The sequence below is a fragment of the Argopecten irradians genome, chromosome 3, assembly GCF_041381155.1.
Source record: "Argopecten irradians isolate NY chromosome 3, Ai_NY, whole genome shotgun sequence".
In the NCBI taxonomy this organism is placed as follows: domain Eukaryota; kingdom Metazoa; phylum Mollusca; class Bivalvia; order Pectinida; family Pectinidae; genus Argopecten; species Argopecten irradians.
Genome location: NC_091136.1, coordinates 8,444,393 through 8,461,912, shown reverse-complemented (window position 1 = coordinate 8,461,912; position 17,520 = coordinate 8,444,393). Strand labels below are relative to the sequence as shown.

General features: G+C 32.5%; 1 protein-coding gene across 1 annotated transcript; it reads left to right on the top strand.

The window, feature by feature from the left end:
- Positions 1-290: 290 nt before the first annotated feature.
- Positions 291-12,933, top strand: LOC138317481 (tetraspanin-6-like). Its single transcript, XM_069259171.1, has 7 exons — positions 291-540; positions 6,200-6,278; positions 7,218-7,559; positions 9,270-9,377; positions 10,455-10,634; positions 11,238-11,321; positions 11,710-12,933. Exons 2-7 carry the CDS (start codon positions 6,219-6,221, stop codon positions 11,821-11,823), a joined length of 888 nt encoding a protein of 295 aa, XP_069115272.1. The 5' UTR covers positions 291-540; positions 6,200-6,218; the 3' UTR covers positions 11,824-12,933.
- Positions 12,934-17,520: the final 4,587 nt, after the last annotated feature.

The window sequence follows — 17,520 nt, the reverse complement described above, 5'->3', positions numbered from 1 at the left end:
TTTAACAGGATACTGTTCAAACACACAAATGTCTTAGTTCTGTCCACCAATCAATACTCCTTAGGTATAGGACAGTTTAATTCTTGTTTGTATCTGAACTTGACAGGGCTATGAGGAACGGCAGTCGGCGTCCACGGATTATATTACTGTGTATGGTACCAGTACTGATAGAACAAATTAAATCTCTGGACATCAATACCGAAAAATGAATCTTTAAAATATGTGTTTGAGAGCATCGATAGCGGGAAGTATGAATGACGATCTTGTGGGATAAAATATATTCTAACGCTCACATAAAGAAAAGCCTCGCATTCAGAATCTAATTTTACACTACGTGGTATACATATCGTGCATCGACCCGTATTGGGCAGTTTCGCCATGGGCGCTTTATGGAACGTTTCACTACAGCAGGACCACGTTTAATGCTGGATGATCTATTTTAACATAATCTACAAGAGTGGCAGACATTTTCGGACTATTTACTTACATATTCTTTTCTGAGGCGATTGAATTACAAGAAATTATTTAGGAAAGCGAAAGGTAGGTTTATTTTGACAATACAACATTAGACTATATAAAGATATCTAGGCAATGAACGTTCACTCATGAAGATATATGTTGTATAATAAGGGAGATATATTGGCGATGACAGTTTTCGTTTACTCACGTTTCCATGTCTTAGATTTAAATGAGCATGTTAAGAACTATCCGTGGTTGACTCGATAAAAGGTTTACACATAGAATCATTGTCCATTTATCATTGTGCCGGTATCATTCATTTTTAAAATGAAGATTTCGATAGATGTATTACGGACTACGTTTGTTATTTAGTCATGCGGACTTTTATCTTCAATATGTTAAAAGCTGCCTTGTATGACGAAATAATAAAACATTATAACAAAGCTTGATGATATATGTCATTAAAGGACCTGAAGATTTAAGAATCGGTAATATAAAATTTTTTTTTTTTTTTTGCGAAACGTATATGATTACAAGTTGTGTTAGTTAAACTACATTAGTATTCAACAATATATGTAGATACAGATTTTTTTAAGCTATAGCTTCATTAGAAGACTGAAACGGTTGGGATCTTCAAATTAACAATGTTCCTCCATTGGGGAGCACTCAACACACACAAGATTGACACAAGAAAAAAAAATCATATTTCATTACATTAAACGTATAAACATTTCTAACATGTCAATATACACTAAAAAATTATATTAATGTTTACTGGTAGTAAAACATTACTGTAATAACATGCGTTAAAAGTTAAAATCTTTAATTAATTTTTTTGGGAAAAATTGTTTTACCATTTTGTACATTTTTAATATGTTCCCTTTCAAATAGTGATATGCATGCTTTTTCTTGACATTAAACACATGTAACATCTTGAGTCATGAAAAATACAGTTGGCAATAAATTTGATACGAATAAAAGGTTTTCGTTATTATCTACATATGAAGGAAAAATAATATCTTTTTTATTTCTAAATTCAAATTTGTTTGTGATGTATCAAAACCTATTGTGCATTATCCAATATCTATGTAGCTTTCTGACAGTTGCTGTCAAAGCAGGGACTGTTGCCTAGTAGGTAATGCTAGCCTACTGAAGCATACAATTGGCCATATCCGGTCACATTTCACCGACAATATGAAACAAATCTTCCGATTTCATATACATATATACATGTACAAATAAATGAAATTCATAATCGGTCTTCGCGCAGGAACCGAATGCTCATTTAGGAAAAGGGCATAATGCTATACTCCATCTTGATGTACACATGGGCTTTTATTTAAGGCTCGTTGTATTCTATTATTACTCATTAAAATCATATACAATGCAATGGTATAAACAAAGGTCTGGATTTGGTTTGGGTTCCGGTTTGGTTATGAGATCAACGTCCCTGACTTAACAACAAGGGTCATTTAAAGGACCTGGCTCCAAATGTAATGCAATGTGTTGCCGTCTGTATGGATATTTTGGGAGGTTGCGGTTTTTTTAATGTTGTGGATCATTGTAATAGGAGAAACTGTTGTTTTTTTTTTTTCCCTTTTTGATTAGTGCTATCCAAATGAACCATCATACTACGGCTACATCGGACAAGCACACCCAATATGGGTCACATATTTCTGACATATGGGCAAATAAGTTGCCCCTCTTTGCATTTATTATTATCGTTCATTGATTGAGTTTGAAACAACAACTTGCATATTCTTTGGTATGTCTCGGCAATGGGAAAGAGCCCCAAGCAAACCTACGTCACAGCGACGGAGTGCTCCATTGGAAGTCAAAAAGTCATGTATTTGTAAGGAAGGCTTTCACAACAAAAAGGTCTGAGAAGTCGCTTGATCACTTCGTTTTAAAACATATTTGTTAGCCATGCTTCCTCCATTAACCCAAGTAAAGAAATATCGTATATAAATACCTTAATTGAAGCTGGTAATTACACATATGAAAAACTTAATTTGCCGTATAGTTGGATCACGACCGGTTTTCTGAAATGCGATTCGATACTTTTTTGCCAATCAACGGTGTACTTCCTTGTGGCATATTTCCAAGAATCACAAAGAGGATAGATTTCTTTCTTACTAATCGAAGTCCTGAGTATACATTTAATTGTTGGCTATTTGATTACAGTGCGAGACAACCCGATGGGTAAGGAATAAAATCATGAAGGAAATGATTTCCGACTAAGTTGGCTAGTACGATAATATTGCAGTATAGACATTGCATATTCGAAGACTAATGATACTTCAAATTAGTGTAGATTTTTTTTTGCACTTGCGGCAGGCATTGTGGAAACAATTGAAAATATTGCTCATGCTTTACGTCACTGAAAAACCAATACCGTAAATACACTATACATGCCCATCCTTTCCGTAGTTTCACGGCTATAACATATCACTGTTCTATCAAATGTCCAGGAAAGGGCTACAGTTGGTATACATGCCCACAATTCAGTGAATTATTAAAAGTTTAACTCACCCAGCTTTGTCAATAATGTTTAGCATGCCATGCATACATTATTGCGTACTATATGCATAGTGATTTAGAAGTCATTTTTCTCTGTAAATATACGTAAAGGAGCTGTATCTTGTCCAGATTAGAATTCTACATTTCATGACTTTGCCATAATGTTCATTAGCCGCTCTATCGTGGCGTGCTTCACATTTGCTGAACGGGATTACAGCTTTTCTATTTGGACCTGAAAATACAAATGACAGTTTGAAATATTATCGTGGCATAAATGAATTATACAGTGATGCATTTAATTATAGTATTACTGATAATGAAATAAGATTAGTGTTTCGAGAAATAGTTCAACCGCTGTATTTTGGTTTAGATTAAAGACTAAACTCCTAAATTGAACAACCTGTTCTAAACAGACGCCTGAATATAATCAGATGCATTGATTGCAATGTGTAAGTACCCCATTATACCGTTTTTCTATACATGTATTGGCAGCTATTATCTGCGTTATAAAGTAAAAGAAATGTTTGTTTTTGTTAAGCTTTACAGTCACACAAATGACAGCTGGTTGTCCATGTTTTGTCCCCACTAGTTAATTGGTACAATAAATGTAATCAAAGCAAGGTATATATTTCATATGAAAAGCATTTTTGTTCACATATTGTAGTGGGCATTTACAGACAGCTCTTGAAATTGCAATTCAACAGCAAGACGCATGTTTATCCATGAATCATACGAACATTTGATAGATTAATCTCTGAGTAACTACAATATATGCAATTGTTTTTAGACATAAAAATGTCGCCCGATTTTGCACTTGACATAAACAGTAATACTGAACTACATTTTCAGGAGATAGGTAATTTTTTGTATGCTGCTGATTCGCCTTGGTTTAGTTGATAAACCTAGAGCCTAACTAACAAGAGCAGACGTTCAACAAAATATCGAAATGAAATAGCTGTTCAGGGAGGACGAAACGAAGATGATGTCTATTTGTTATTTTCATATCCCCCTTTTATTTGGATTTTATATTAAACCCTAATGGTTGTTAATTCCAAGAGGAGAAAAGTTTGCGGTCTCCACTTTGATCTTCATTCACGTATCTGTCAATCGCGAACAGTAAACAACCTATATAGGTATCGTACGTGTCATTCTATCAATTTTATTCGCGGATATTTAGCAAAGAAATAAAGCTGATCGCGAATATAATCGAATATAACCCCACGCGAAATACCAACAACTACACAGTATGCTTCTGGTAGTGTTTACTGTAACTATATTACCAGTGTTGTATTTCTCTCCGGGACTTTTCAAATATCTGTATTGTTTCAGATTTACCGCCAGGTTCAGATTAACTCGCCTGTAATGTATTTGACTTTCCGTATGACAACAATAATTGCATCTAAATACAATGCATATCACAATGTTCCATTAACAAGAGAGACTTTATTCAAATATATGTATTGGTTTTCATGCATTATCCCACCGGAGATTGCAAATTTAACGTCATCCTGTAATGTTTTTGACTTTACCGTTAATGACATTAATTAACTAACATCTCTAAAATGCAATGTGTATTTCAATATAGATATAAAAAGTAAATACAGAGATTTCATTCAGCAAAAAGCTCTCGCTGACAAAAGCACAACAGAGAGAAATTTCGTTCTTAAAGACTCACCGCTGATTGGTATGTGTTTTAATAATCGGTGACTGTCACGAAGCGTGACAGTAAGTGAATTCATCACATAAGCGCCAATAAATTGACCATAAATTACAGAAACAACTTCGATGTTACGTTTGATCAATTTTTGCTGAAATTATCTCGTTTAAAAGCGATGATACCCTTCCATTAGTTTTTTAAAAAACGTTACTGACCTCGTTGCAAGCGAAATTGAAGATTATAAGTAATTTTAAAGGTTCAATTTATGTACTATGTGGATTTGAAACTTTACGCACGCACATTCTTTGTTAATTCGGTGCACCAAAATTTTTCATTTTGTTTTGTTTCTTTTTTTAGCTGTAACTTTCAGCTTAAGATTGCATTCTTCCGACAACGGATTGTTCAACTTTCAAGAATGATTTTTGTTCTTTTTAAACTTTTGACATTATGGTCTTGGATTGTCGATACATTTGTGGGTCATAAATAACATTCATTAAATTGAAATGAACGTCATTGCTTATATGGTGACTTTGATTAATTGGATAACATTAAACTGATTGAATCGACACGAATTAATAACATAATGGATTGTCTTGAATTCTATACCATTTAATGGCGTATATAACACATAAAACTCAGCGTTCTTACCTATACCACTCCTAATAGCCAATGTTTGTTAAAGTAGAGATATCGGCGCGCCACCTCACCCTTTATTTACCGACATTCATTTTACATTTTTGAAAATCTATACATCTGCATTAACCTATTCAAGTATATAACGACGCCATATTTAAAGTTCTACATAATCGTTGTTGGCGAAAGCACCCCGTACTGTAGATTGTATGTACCTGTTTATATTCATACGTGCGTCATTATAAATAATTCTTTATATGCCAATGTCCGTGGACGTGACAGCAATTTTACACACCTATTCAGGTTTCAAGTATTAAAAGTTTTGATTTTTTAAATCTACGAGGCGATATCACATTTACTCAGGAACTGTTTACAGTGTAATTATCTGTCTTTTTAGGGCAAATGTCTGGTGGTTGGCTCCGTGTTTCGAATACACATTACATGTATATTTATAGACAAATAACCAGAACATCATATTTAATAAAATTTTGGTTGATCAGAAAGTAGCTACAGTATGCATTGACAATACGTTCTAACCCAGTAGTACAGGCAAAACATTGCAAGAAGTATACTCGCACGCAGCATATGGCATTACATCGACACTTTTCTGTAATCTTAACTGATATTTTAGGTGTCGACAGTAAAATGGTGTACTCTTAACCAATAAATTAGTGAAAATTTACAAAAATATAGCTTACAAAACAAGGTGTACATGTGGTTCACATTTACTGCTGTTCTGACCATTCATCACATTCCTTCATTAGTAACCTATCGTTGAATTATTTTTCTTCGAGGACTCTGGATTTTCTTTATTTTCAAATCCTGATAAGTCCTTAACGGACCTTGTGTGTTTAAACTGAACAAAAAATATCGATACTCCGTTTCCTTTTTTGAATACAATGAATACAATGTATATTTCGTTTGTTTCAGATTTTAAATCCTGCACAATATGGGTTGTTTCGCGACATGTGGGAAGATTCTGTTAGTGGTGGTCAACTTGTTCTTTTTGGTAAGTTTATTCATACCTCTTTTATCCTGCTTCAAAAGACAAATATTCATGAGACGAAAATTTAGAACCCTTTATCGAGGGAATCCAATACACGCGCATTTTGCGATAAAGTTTAGACTGTGTTTATGACAGCATTATTAATTAACAAGTAGAATTTGTAACATTTAAAAGTTAAACATGGTGTTTTCTTATCTAATATGTTTACTTGGATATGGACGGATATGTGTGGAAAAATGGCAAAATGCTCTTAACCTGTAAAAGTATTATAAGATCTTCTCTATTTTGAAAAATTTCGCATTTATATATTCGTAATCATTATGAAATACCGTATAAGACGGTCGTTTTCGCGCTCACGATTTGATCTATAAATGACCAAATCAAATGATAACGATTTTGAATTTTCGCGATGTGGATTTTAGATGCAGATATCATTCAATCATTTCTCATTATTTCGCGGATCAAATTTTCGCAATCCTAGCAATGTGCCGCGAAATCGCAAAAATATCATCCCTGCGAAACAACACTGGCTATACGGTATCACCGAATAGCAGAATACGAAATAACCTAACTAAAGAGGAAATTTGAAATAGAAGTTTTCATGAATTATACTTTTGACAGCTAATCTTTACTAGTATTTAAAATAAAAAAAAACCAAAAAAAAAACAATGAAAGTTTGACTTGACAATGAGACGTACCATGATGTTACCCGTGTTAATTGTCACCATCGTTATTACAGCCTAATTAAAGAATTCTGTTTATGGCTTTGTTTACCCCTACTTGTATTGTCCATAACCTGATCAGGCAACAAAGATAACGAACAAGCCATAAATAAATAATTTTATCAGATTATCTTAACTATCAGTCTATATATAACTTACTTATAGACCAACTAATTACTTACATTTAAATGTTAATTGAAGTAACTTTTCTATTTTTCAGGTGATAGGACTTGTATTTTTCGTAGCTGGTTTTTTCTGTAAATTTGGAAATGATACGCTGAAAACATACTATCAAGGTGCATTGGACAGTCTGTCCAGCAGTCTTTCAAGTTCTGGATTTGGCTCTGTGGATTTATCGTCTTTCGACATCACAGAAGTTATCGGTACCCTTGGTGTAGCACTTATTGTGACTGGGTCGATTTTAATGGTAATTACGATATTTGGATTCATAGGAGCCTGTTGTAAGGTGAAATGTATGCTAATCGGCTATTGTATTCTCGTGTCACTGGTGCTGATTGGGCAGATTATATTCATTGGAATTCTATTTGGAAACAAGACATTGGTAAGTAAAAAGTAAAACATGAACTACTGTGAACCAACTTTATTTCACGGCTACTTAATTTCGTGATTTCCATTTCAAAATAAGTTCGCGAAGATTAAACTTTTCTTATTAAAAAAATGACAGTAAATTTTCTATCAGTATCAATGATGTATTATGTTAGTTCGTGGAGATAAACTTTCGCGAATTTATTTGGATCGCGAAATGCGCGAAAATAAATCGCACACGAAAGAAAGTTTGTTTACAGTACATAGATAAATAGATAGATTCATTAATAAATAGAATAAATAAATAAATAGACATAGATAATACGGTGATAAATTGGAACAATTACGATGAGGTGATACTAGCCGTAATACTTGTATGATCAATTATGATGAGGTGATACTAGCCGTAATACTTGTATGAACAATTATGATGAGGTGATACTAGCCGTAATACTTGTATGATCAATTATGATGAGGTGATACTAGCCGTATATTAATACTTGTATGATCAATTATGATGAGGTGATACTAGCCGTAATACTTGTATGATCAATTATGATGAGGTGATACTAGCCGTAATACTTGTATGATATCGATACAGAGAAAAAACAGTGATAAATGGGAACAGTTATGATGAGGTGATACTAGCCGTTATACTTGGTTGATATCGATACAGAGAAAAAACAGTGATAAGTGGGAACAGTTATGATGAGGTGATACTAGCCGTTATACTTGTATGATATCGATACAGAGAAAAAACAGTGATAAATGGGAACAGTTATGATGAGGTGATACTAGCCGTTATACTTGTATGATATCGATATTTTACACAGAGATAACGCGATGATAAATAGGAACAGTTTTGATGAGGTAATACTAGCCGTAATACTTGTATGATATCGATATCGAGAAACAGTGATAAAAACAGTGATAATACGATGATAAGTGGGAACAGTTATGATGAGGTGATACTAGCCGTTATACTTGTAAGATATCGATATTTCACACAGAGATAATGCGATGATAAATTGGAACAATTATGATGAGGTGATACTAGCCGTAATACTAGTATGATATCGATATTTTAGACAAAATATTACGCGCGGTGATAAAATGGGAAACAGTTATAATGAAATGATACTGGCAGTAATACTTGTATGATATCGATATTTTAGACAAAATATTACGCGGTGAATAAATTGGAACAGGTATGATGAGGTGATACCAGCCGTAATACTTGTATGATATCGATATTTTACACAGAGATAACGCGATGATATACTAGCCGTAATACTTGTATGATATCGATATTTAACAGAGAAAAACAGTGATAAATGGGAACTGTTATGATGGGTGATACTAGCCGTAATACTTGTATGATATCGATATTCTATACAGAGATAACGCGATGATAAATGGAACAGTTATGATGAGGTGATACTAGCCGTAATACTGATAATATGTACTGATGATAGCGATATTTTATGGGCATAAATACCCATGACATCACAATAGCAATAGAAATATGGACTTAAGCTGAATTACCGACCTCATAATATTTTGTTTCACAAAAATACCATCCTTACCGGCATTTTTGTTGATGAAAGAATCAGGACAGACTATACCGTGATCATTATTGATTTGTTACCCTTGACTTAAATAGGCCAGTGCCGTTTATTTTACATTTAAAATAACCAATAATTGTATTTTAAAATTTTGATTTCAGATCACAGATGAAATTAAGAATCCGCTAAAATCATCCATCCAATCCGACTACCAGGGACTCAATGGTACAAATATTGTCTCTTTGGCGTGGAACTTTGTACATATACAGGTACGCTATAATTAAAGGGATTCTGACGAGAACCTGCTGAATTCTGCGTATTACAGTTTAAGTCAGACATATCAGAGTTCATCTGCAACCACTATGACGGATTAGGCAATCTGAGAAACTTTCTACTTTCGTGCACCAAATCAAATAATATAAGACTCGTCATAAGTGGATATGAAGGATAGGGATATTCTACCCTAGGGTCACAAAATGTAGTAAAACCCGAGGCTTTCTTTGTGATCCCGAGGGTAGAATATCACTATCCTTCATATCCACTTATGAAAGAGTATATTTCTTTCATACCTCGACGTTTTATTGCAATTTTACAACTATGATATCACTCATTTGGAAATAAATTCGATCAAATCCACGACTAGAAGTCAATTTTCCATACATAATAAAAAACACATGATATTTTCAACACAAATTCCGTTATTTGCATCTTTTATAGTAAAACCAGTCATATTTGTGAAAAAATGTTAACATTTTACCGAGGAAAAAAAGATTTTGTTGACGCCATGACGTTACAAGACTTTATTGCATGGGTAGCAATGCAATACAGCCGCAGGCGACATCAGTGTGTTGCCCTGGACCAGCCAGTATTGCACCTCTGGGTATGAAAGAAGTTAGCTTTCTGTCATGATGTTAGAATATTCTTTTTACTCATGTTTAACACGTAATATAATACGTTATTGATTGAAAAATGATTTTTGGAATACACGTACTTACACGAAATAAGTATAGTATGCTGTATCCAATACTTCATCGTTTTTGTATTGTTAATGAAAATGGTGCAGTCTGATATATTGGAGCATAGATAACAATGTCTACAGGGTGCTTGTTTCGCTCTTGCAATCTAGCGTGATATTAAAAGTCAGTATCTCGTTACTCAATATTAAAGACGATTCCCCGGAAGCTTTTTTTTTCAAAACTAGACAATGATGCCAACGTTTTCCGCGTGCAGTATACTTTGAACTGTTGAACATCACATTAAATAGTTTACTAATTAATATTTCTTTATATAAAAGATTGGGTTAAGCATATTTTGTAGTAGGGCTCTCTACTGATTGTCCTTCCTAGGTGAAATGCTGTGGGGTTGACAATTACCAGGATTTTACCGGCGCCACACAATGGATCACACACTACGCATCCTTGGGTTACTCTTTAATAACTCCATTGTCGTGTTGTAAGGAACTGCCTTCATCGACGGACTTCAGCTGTGCGGCCTCTCCTACAACCAGCAATAACTATAAAGATACGGTAGGTATATAAACAAGGACTCCTGTAAAAAAAATAAATGAAAAAATAAAAAGATAAAAAAGTATCAATTATGGACCCTTGTTGAGATTCATATGGTGTTATATCACCCGCGAAGAATACATAATGACAAAATTCATAGCTCGAGGTCATTATTTTTAATTATACAAGGGCGATATAACACCATATTGACCGAGACAAAGGTCCCTAATTTTTATATTAGATATGTTGTTTCTTTAACAAATGTTAAAATCAATCTCTAATATATGTATTCAATACAAAAAAGCAATGATTAAAGAACACCACCATGAAGAATGCAGCGTTTGGGCAATGAAGTTCGTAAATGAATATTGACTCGGTGTTTTATAAATATGGAAACACCGGGTTTGTATGTTACATATTGAACGTTATGGGACCATGTATTAGCCAATGAATGTAGTGGAAATTCGAAGTATATATAATATACCTCATTATACTTGAATATTTTCGATAAACTCGAACAGTATCAATTTTGTACATATATATTTAAAAAAAAAGGCATTTTGCTATTTAATCTCTGAATGTGACAAATTTAAATTTAATTCTACAATTTACCGTATATTTCAGAGCTGCTTCGACAGCATTTGGGATTTAGCACTTGGAAATGTTGGACTCATGGCCGGGATATTTGCTGGTCTAGGTCTTTTCCAGGTAAGGCGAAAGTCCAGGTGAACAAAGTGAAGACAATTAAGTGAAATGCATTGTTGGTTGGAATTTATTATGCATTTGGTTGTTAATTCGCGTTATGTCATATAAATTTATATAAATGTAATTATATATGCCATGCGTATGTGATGCTTGGTGTCTTCGGCGGCATGATTCACTGCGATTACACTATACAAAGGGCAAGAATTCCACTATACAAGAAAACACAACACGAATATACCACAGTCTCTGGTAATAGGACATCTAGTTGATCAAGCCAACATAATAAACATGTATTTACACATCTTATCGCTAATGGTTATTGGACGTTTTGTTTAGCAAACTAAACCAAAGCAGTTTCAAGCAGCATTATGATCTAATTTATTATTTGTAGCTATTGCTGATCGTGTTTGGTATCTGCTTGTTATTGGATGGACGGAAGAATCGAGTTGGGAGTTCACCACCACAAAGTCAACGCGACCGTAGGAGAAAACGATGGGATGATTAAAACACTGAAGAGGAATTCAGAATCAAATATACAAAATTAACATTTTAAAGTTTATATTATAAATGTTTTGTTTAAAATTCATATATTTCAAATGTAAACATTTTGACGTATAAAGTGACTTTGCATTTCTAAGTATATAAATGTTTAAGATGAACTCATTTAAAAAAAATGAAATTTTCTATTTAGAGCAATACTGTATACGTTGTAAATTCTTTTAAACCTATGACTTATCTGAAGTCTTAAACCAACAAAGTATCATTTTAATGTTGTACGAAATACTCCCTAAATAATCATATGAGTTACCTTTATTATATTATTGGAATTTAATTAGTAATCACGTTAAAGTTAGAATTAACGTTTCTTAACTTTTCTAAATAATGAGGATACTGCTGGTTTTTGTCTGAAGGTTTTTTCATTGAATAAATAAGTGATAGGTTGAAAAATTTTTAAATACGTAATCGAAAAAAAAATTCTTATCTACCTGAAGGTTGTTCCTTATTCCATGTAGCCTTATTAACTACGCGGTGTAAAACCTTTATCCTCTGTAACTATTCATTAAGTTTTTATATGTTTGTTATTTTTTTGCGAGTTACAATATTCAAATGGATACCGCACACAATGTACGCATTTAAATAGAGGTTCCCCAACAATGACTGTTGTTTATCATGTTTATCGAACTCGAGTTAGTTAATTTTCAAATTTTGAAAATTTATGAGCTTTAGCGAGTGTCTTTTGAAAATTTGAAAAATTAACTAACGAGAGTTTAGATAAACATGATAAACAACAGTGACGCGTTGGGGAACCTATTTATCCCATAACTTTAAATCTGCGATATACCTCTAAACCATGGTGACCATTTTCTTGTCTTCATTCAGGGAAACTTACCACCAAACAATGTGTAATGATATCTTTCCGGCATAAAATATAGTGCCTTAATTGAGAACCAATATTCTATTGTTTAATACTTTGAATAAACATCTACCTGTTATACAGTAAATATAATGCTATTTTAAAGAAAATGAGCTATGGAAAGAAGCTTGAAGTTGAAAGCGAAATCGGAATCAAGTGATCTTGAAATTGACCAATCAGAGGCGCCGTAGGTGGAGTGTGTAAACAAACACATAAATGAAACATAAATGATAACACACTGGAGTGTGTAAACATAAATGATAACACACTGGAGTGTGTAAACATAAATGATAACACACTGGAGTAAATGATAACACACGAGTTAAACATAAATGATAAACACACTGGAGTGTGTAAACATAAATGATAACACACTGGAGTGTGTAAACATAAATGATAACACACTGGAGCGTGTAAACATAAATGATAACACACTGGAGTGTGTAAACATAAATGATAACACACTGGAGTGTGTAAACATAAATGATAACACACTGGAGCGTGTAAACATAAATGATAACACACTGGAGCGTGTAAAACATAAATGATAACACACTGGAGTGTAAACATAAATGATAACACACGGAAACATAAATGATAACACACTGGAGTGTGTAAACATAAATGATAACACACTGGAGTGTGTAAACATAAATGATAACACACTGGAGCGTGTAAACATAAATGATAACACACTGGAGTGTGTAAACATAAATGATAACGCACTGGAGTGTGTAAACATAAATGATAACACACTGGAGCGTGTAAACATAAATGATAACACACTGGAGTGTGTAAACATAAATGATAACACACTGGAGTGTGTAAACATAAATGATAACACACTGGAGTGTGTAAACATAAATGATAACACACTGGAGCGTGTGTAAACATAAATGATAACACACTGGACGTGTGTAAACATAAATGATAACACACTGGAAAACATAAATGATAACACACTGGAGTGTGTAAACATAAATGATAACACACTGGAGTGTGTAAACATAAATGATAACACACTGGAGCGTGTAAACATAAATGATAACACACTGGAGTGTGTAAACATAAATGATAACACACTGGAGTGTGTAAACATAAATGATAAACACACTGGAGCGTGTAAACATAAATGATAACACACTGGAGTGTGTAAACATAAATGATAACACACTGGAGTGTGTAAACATAAATGATAACACACTGGAGTGTGTAAACATAAATGATAACACACTGGAGCGTGTAAACATAAATGATAACACACTGGAGTGTGTAAACATAAATGATAACACACTGGAGTGTGTAAACATAAATGATAACACACTGGAGTGTGTAAACATAAATGATAACACACTGGAGTGTGTGTAAAACATAAATGATAACACACTGGAGTGTGTAAACATAAATGATAACACACTGGAGTGTGTAAACATAAATGATAACACACTGGAGTGTGTAAACATAAATGATAACACACTGGAGTGTGTAAACATAAATGATAACACACTGGAGTGTGTAAACATAAATGATAACACACTGGAGTGTGTAAACATAAATGATAACCAAATGCTATAGAATTTATCACATGGTTTTTCCATTGTGAAACATTCATAGTTATGGGATAAACAGCATTACATTGCTATTTTATGCTTATTTGTATGCATGCAAAATATCAAAATGCCTTGTGCAGTGTTTGGTCTGTTAAGTCTGAATTTCTTTCACATCATTTAGACGAATATTTTGTTTGCTAACTAGATGTACATTGCATTTCCTCATGTTACAAACAATGTATTATATTCAACATGCGCTTGCTTTATCAGTTTTTGTTTGATTTATATCGCTTGTTAAAAATTATTCGCTGATAAAGAGATTTTAAGTATTATATGAAGTTGAAGTTGTCTGCATATTGCAGAGTTACCTCCCTTGCGAGTAGGTATTGATTGTGACGTCATTTTTTGCAAGCGTAGTGTCAAATTTTGTAGAGAAAAAGACACTGATTTCGCTAATAAAATAATGACGTCACAATCGGTATTCACCATAAGAGATGATACTCTGTAGTAAACAAAACCGCCGTTGGTGTATCCTTGCTATCTTTAGCTTTCCGCTTTCCAATTTATATTTAGTTAACAAAACATTGGCGATGACTCGTTGATGAGAGCTGATCTCGCATCCAAGTCATCACGAATTTCTTATGTGTTTTCGAGGCGTTATAATTAATTATCATAATTAACTATAATTACCTTTCTGTTTTTCTCAGTTTGACATGACGAGGGTAAACTTAACCTGACGTAATCAAAGACTGTGATATATATTTTTTTCAAACTTAAGTTATCCTATAAAATAATAAAGCGGAAATCTAGATCCAGAAATCCAAATTCAGAATATATATACTCTTTCAGAATTCATGAAAGTTATGAATTTATATATAATTTCAACTCCATATAAACATAGTTGATACTAATATGTACTAGAATATGGAAGAAGTGGCGTAGTTTATCGAAAATGATTAAAACGTTTTTATTGCTATTTAAATATGATTTTCAGACAGTTACCTTTTATTTATTTATTGTTATCTATTGTTTAAAAATGCACCGATTGTACTTTATACTTTCTTCAATCCGTCCATTGTTATGAATACTCAATAGTGTTTTTCACTCATTGAGACTTGACGCTGTATCATCATCATGTGTTAAGTTATTGTACAGATGTAATAACTGAAAAGAGTGTATGCTATTAATGAACATCAAGTCTTTATGGTAGGGTCAAGTTTTTTTTACATAATTGTTTTTTCGTAACCGTGATATCTGGAAAGAGCTCAAAGATATTTTGTTTTAAATAAACTGATAGATTAAAGATTAGAAGAAACATGAATGTTTAGAAATCAAAATAATGGTTTCCTATGTAATAATATCATAGATATCTGGAAATAACTTATTGAGCCTAAACGCGAAATGTTTGTAAACATGTCAATCATTTAGCAAATAGCATACCATTTCCATTATGACGTTTGTTGTGCTTTTTTGTTTGTTTGTTTGTGTGTAAAAATAGTCAGCGCTTTGTTTTTTTTATTACATTTGTTTTATCATATTATGTTTTGTTTTGGTTTTTCCTCAAGCACATTGTTCATGAACCTGCGTTCATGAAATAAATATTTACAAGAACATAATATCATCTACATTATTTATTTTATTAAAAGGATTCGGTACTTTAGATAAATGTATTTTGTGACATCAGTTTTGTATTTTGTAATATATTATATAAAGTGTCCAGGGTAAATGCGACAGTGACTTTCACATTTCAATTACTTAATATTTAATCGTCATAATAAAGTTTCTTATAAGTATGAAGCATTATGCGTGTATCGCGTTCCAAAATAGTAAAAAAAAATTAATATTCAAAATGTAAAGTTACATGTATGGAAATTACTTTATATAACGTATTTGAAAATGTTTTCTTTTTTTATTACTGTCACGTACGTTGTAGTTTATTATTTTTCGTTTGATTTTAAAGCTTTCTATTTAGCATCATGGTTTTCGTTATATTTTCGTATTTGAAATACAAGGCCAGCAGGGTTTAATATGTTTTGATACATTTTCATAATTTAGACGTTAACCTTAATTTCACTTTGTCATCGCTTGTATGGCCCATTCACCTGATTTAGTTATCAGAATTTCTATCTTCTGTTTGGCCTTTCGGTTAAAATAGTTGTTACTATTATGCTTTACTACAGTTTCGGTTGCTTCTTGGTAAATGATACCATTTTAAATGATGTTTCATGTATTGATATTTTCAAATATAAATTAATTGGTTCATAGGTAAAACTAAAATTATCGGTATAATAATCAACGAAAGCAAAAAAAAAAAAAAAAAAAAAATATATATCAAGATCATCGTGCTTTCGATAAACAAACATGGAACGGATAAAATCTCAACAGAGTTATCATGAATTTGTTGTATTATCCAGTTGTAAGAAATTGTAATGGTAAGCTATTTTGTCTTTCTACAACAAACATCACGTAACCCTCTTTAATCTTATTTTATATGAAAATCGTATTCTTTTCAATACAAATAAGATAATTATCTTTTAGACATTAGCACTAACTAAACTTTTAAAATGTCTATGCCTCAAAAGCAGCAAAACAATGCGAGAAAATTATTTTCATAATTTACAACAATCATTAGTTTGAAAGAATAAAACATATTTTCTGTTATTTTGTGTTTCTTTTTTTATTTCCTTTATGGTTATATTAACAATTATTTTGCAAATTACTGTGATTTGAAAACTACTCTAAACCAGGAGAATTATACGGTGACACATGCTCACGTTTTTATGTTAAATGCATTTTTCGCGATGGTTGATTTTGGAGATTTCTCAGTACCCGCAAAAAACTGTGAAATATAATCGCACACAAAAATCAATAGGTTTAAAGTATTCAATTCAAAAGACATGTCGTGATGTCATTAAAGTAGCATTTAGGTTAAAGACTAATTTAGTCAATGATACTACAAACTAACACAAATACACAAGTGATGTATCTAATCTCAAATGCTATCTTCATTACTACATCTTCTTATAATTCAAATTAATGACTATCTTTTCGGATGAAATAAGATTGCTAATGGGGACACTTACAATAAGCCGTATACGTATACGTTATGATAGGGGATCGACCATTATTCATAACACATTTTATATTTTCTATTTTGCGTCTGTTTTATTCATATGTGATTAAACAGATTGAAATTCTCTCCTCTCCTTATCTCATAATATTAATCAATAGTTGTACA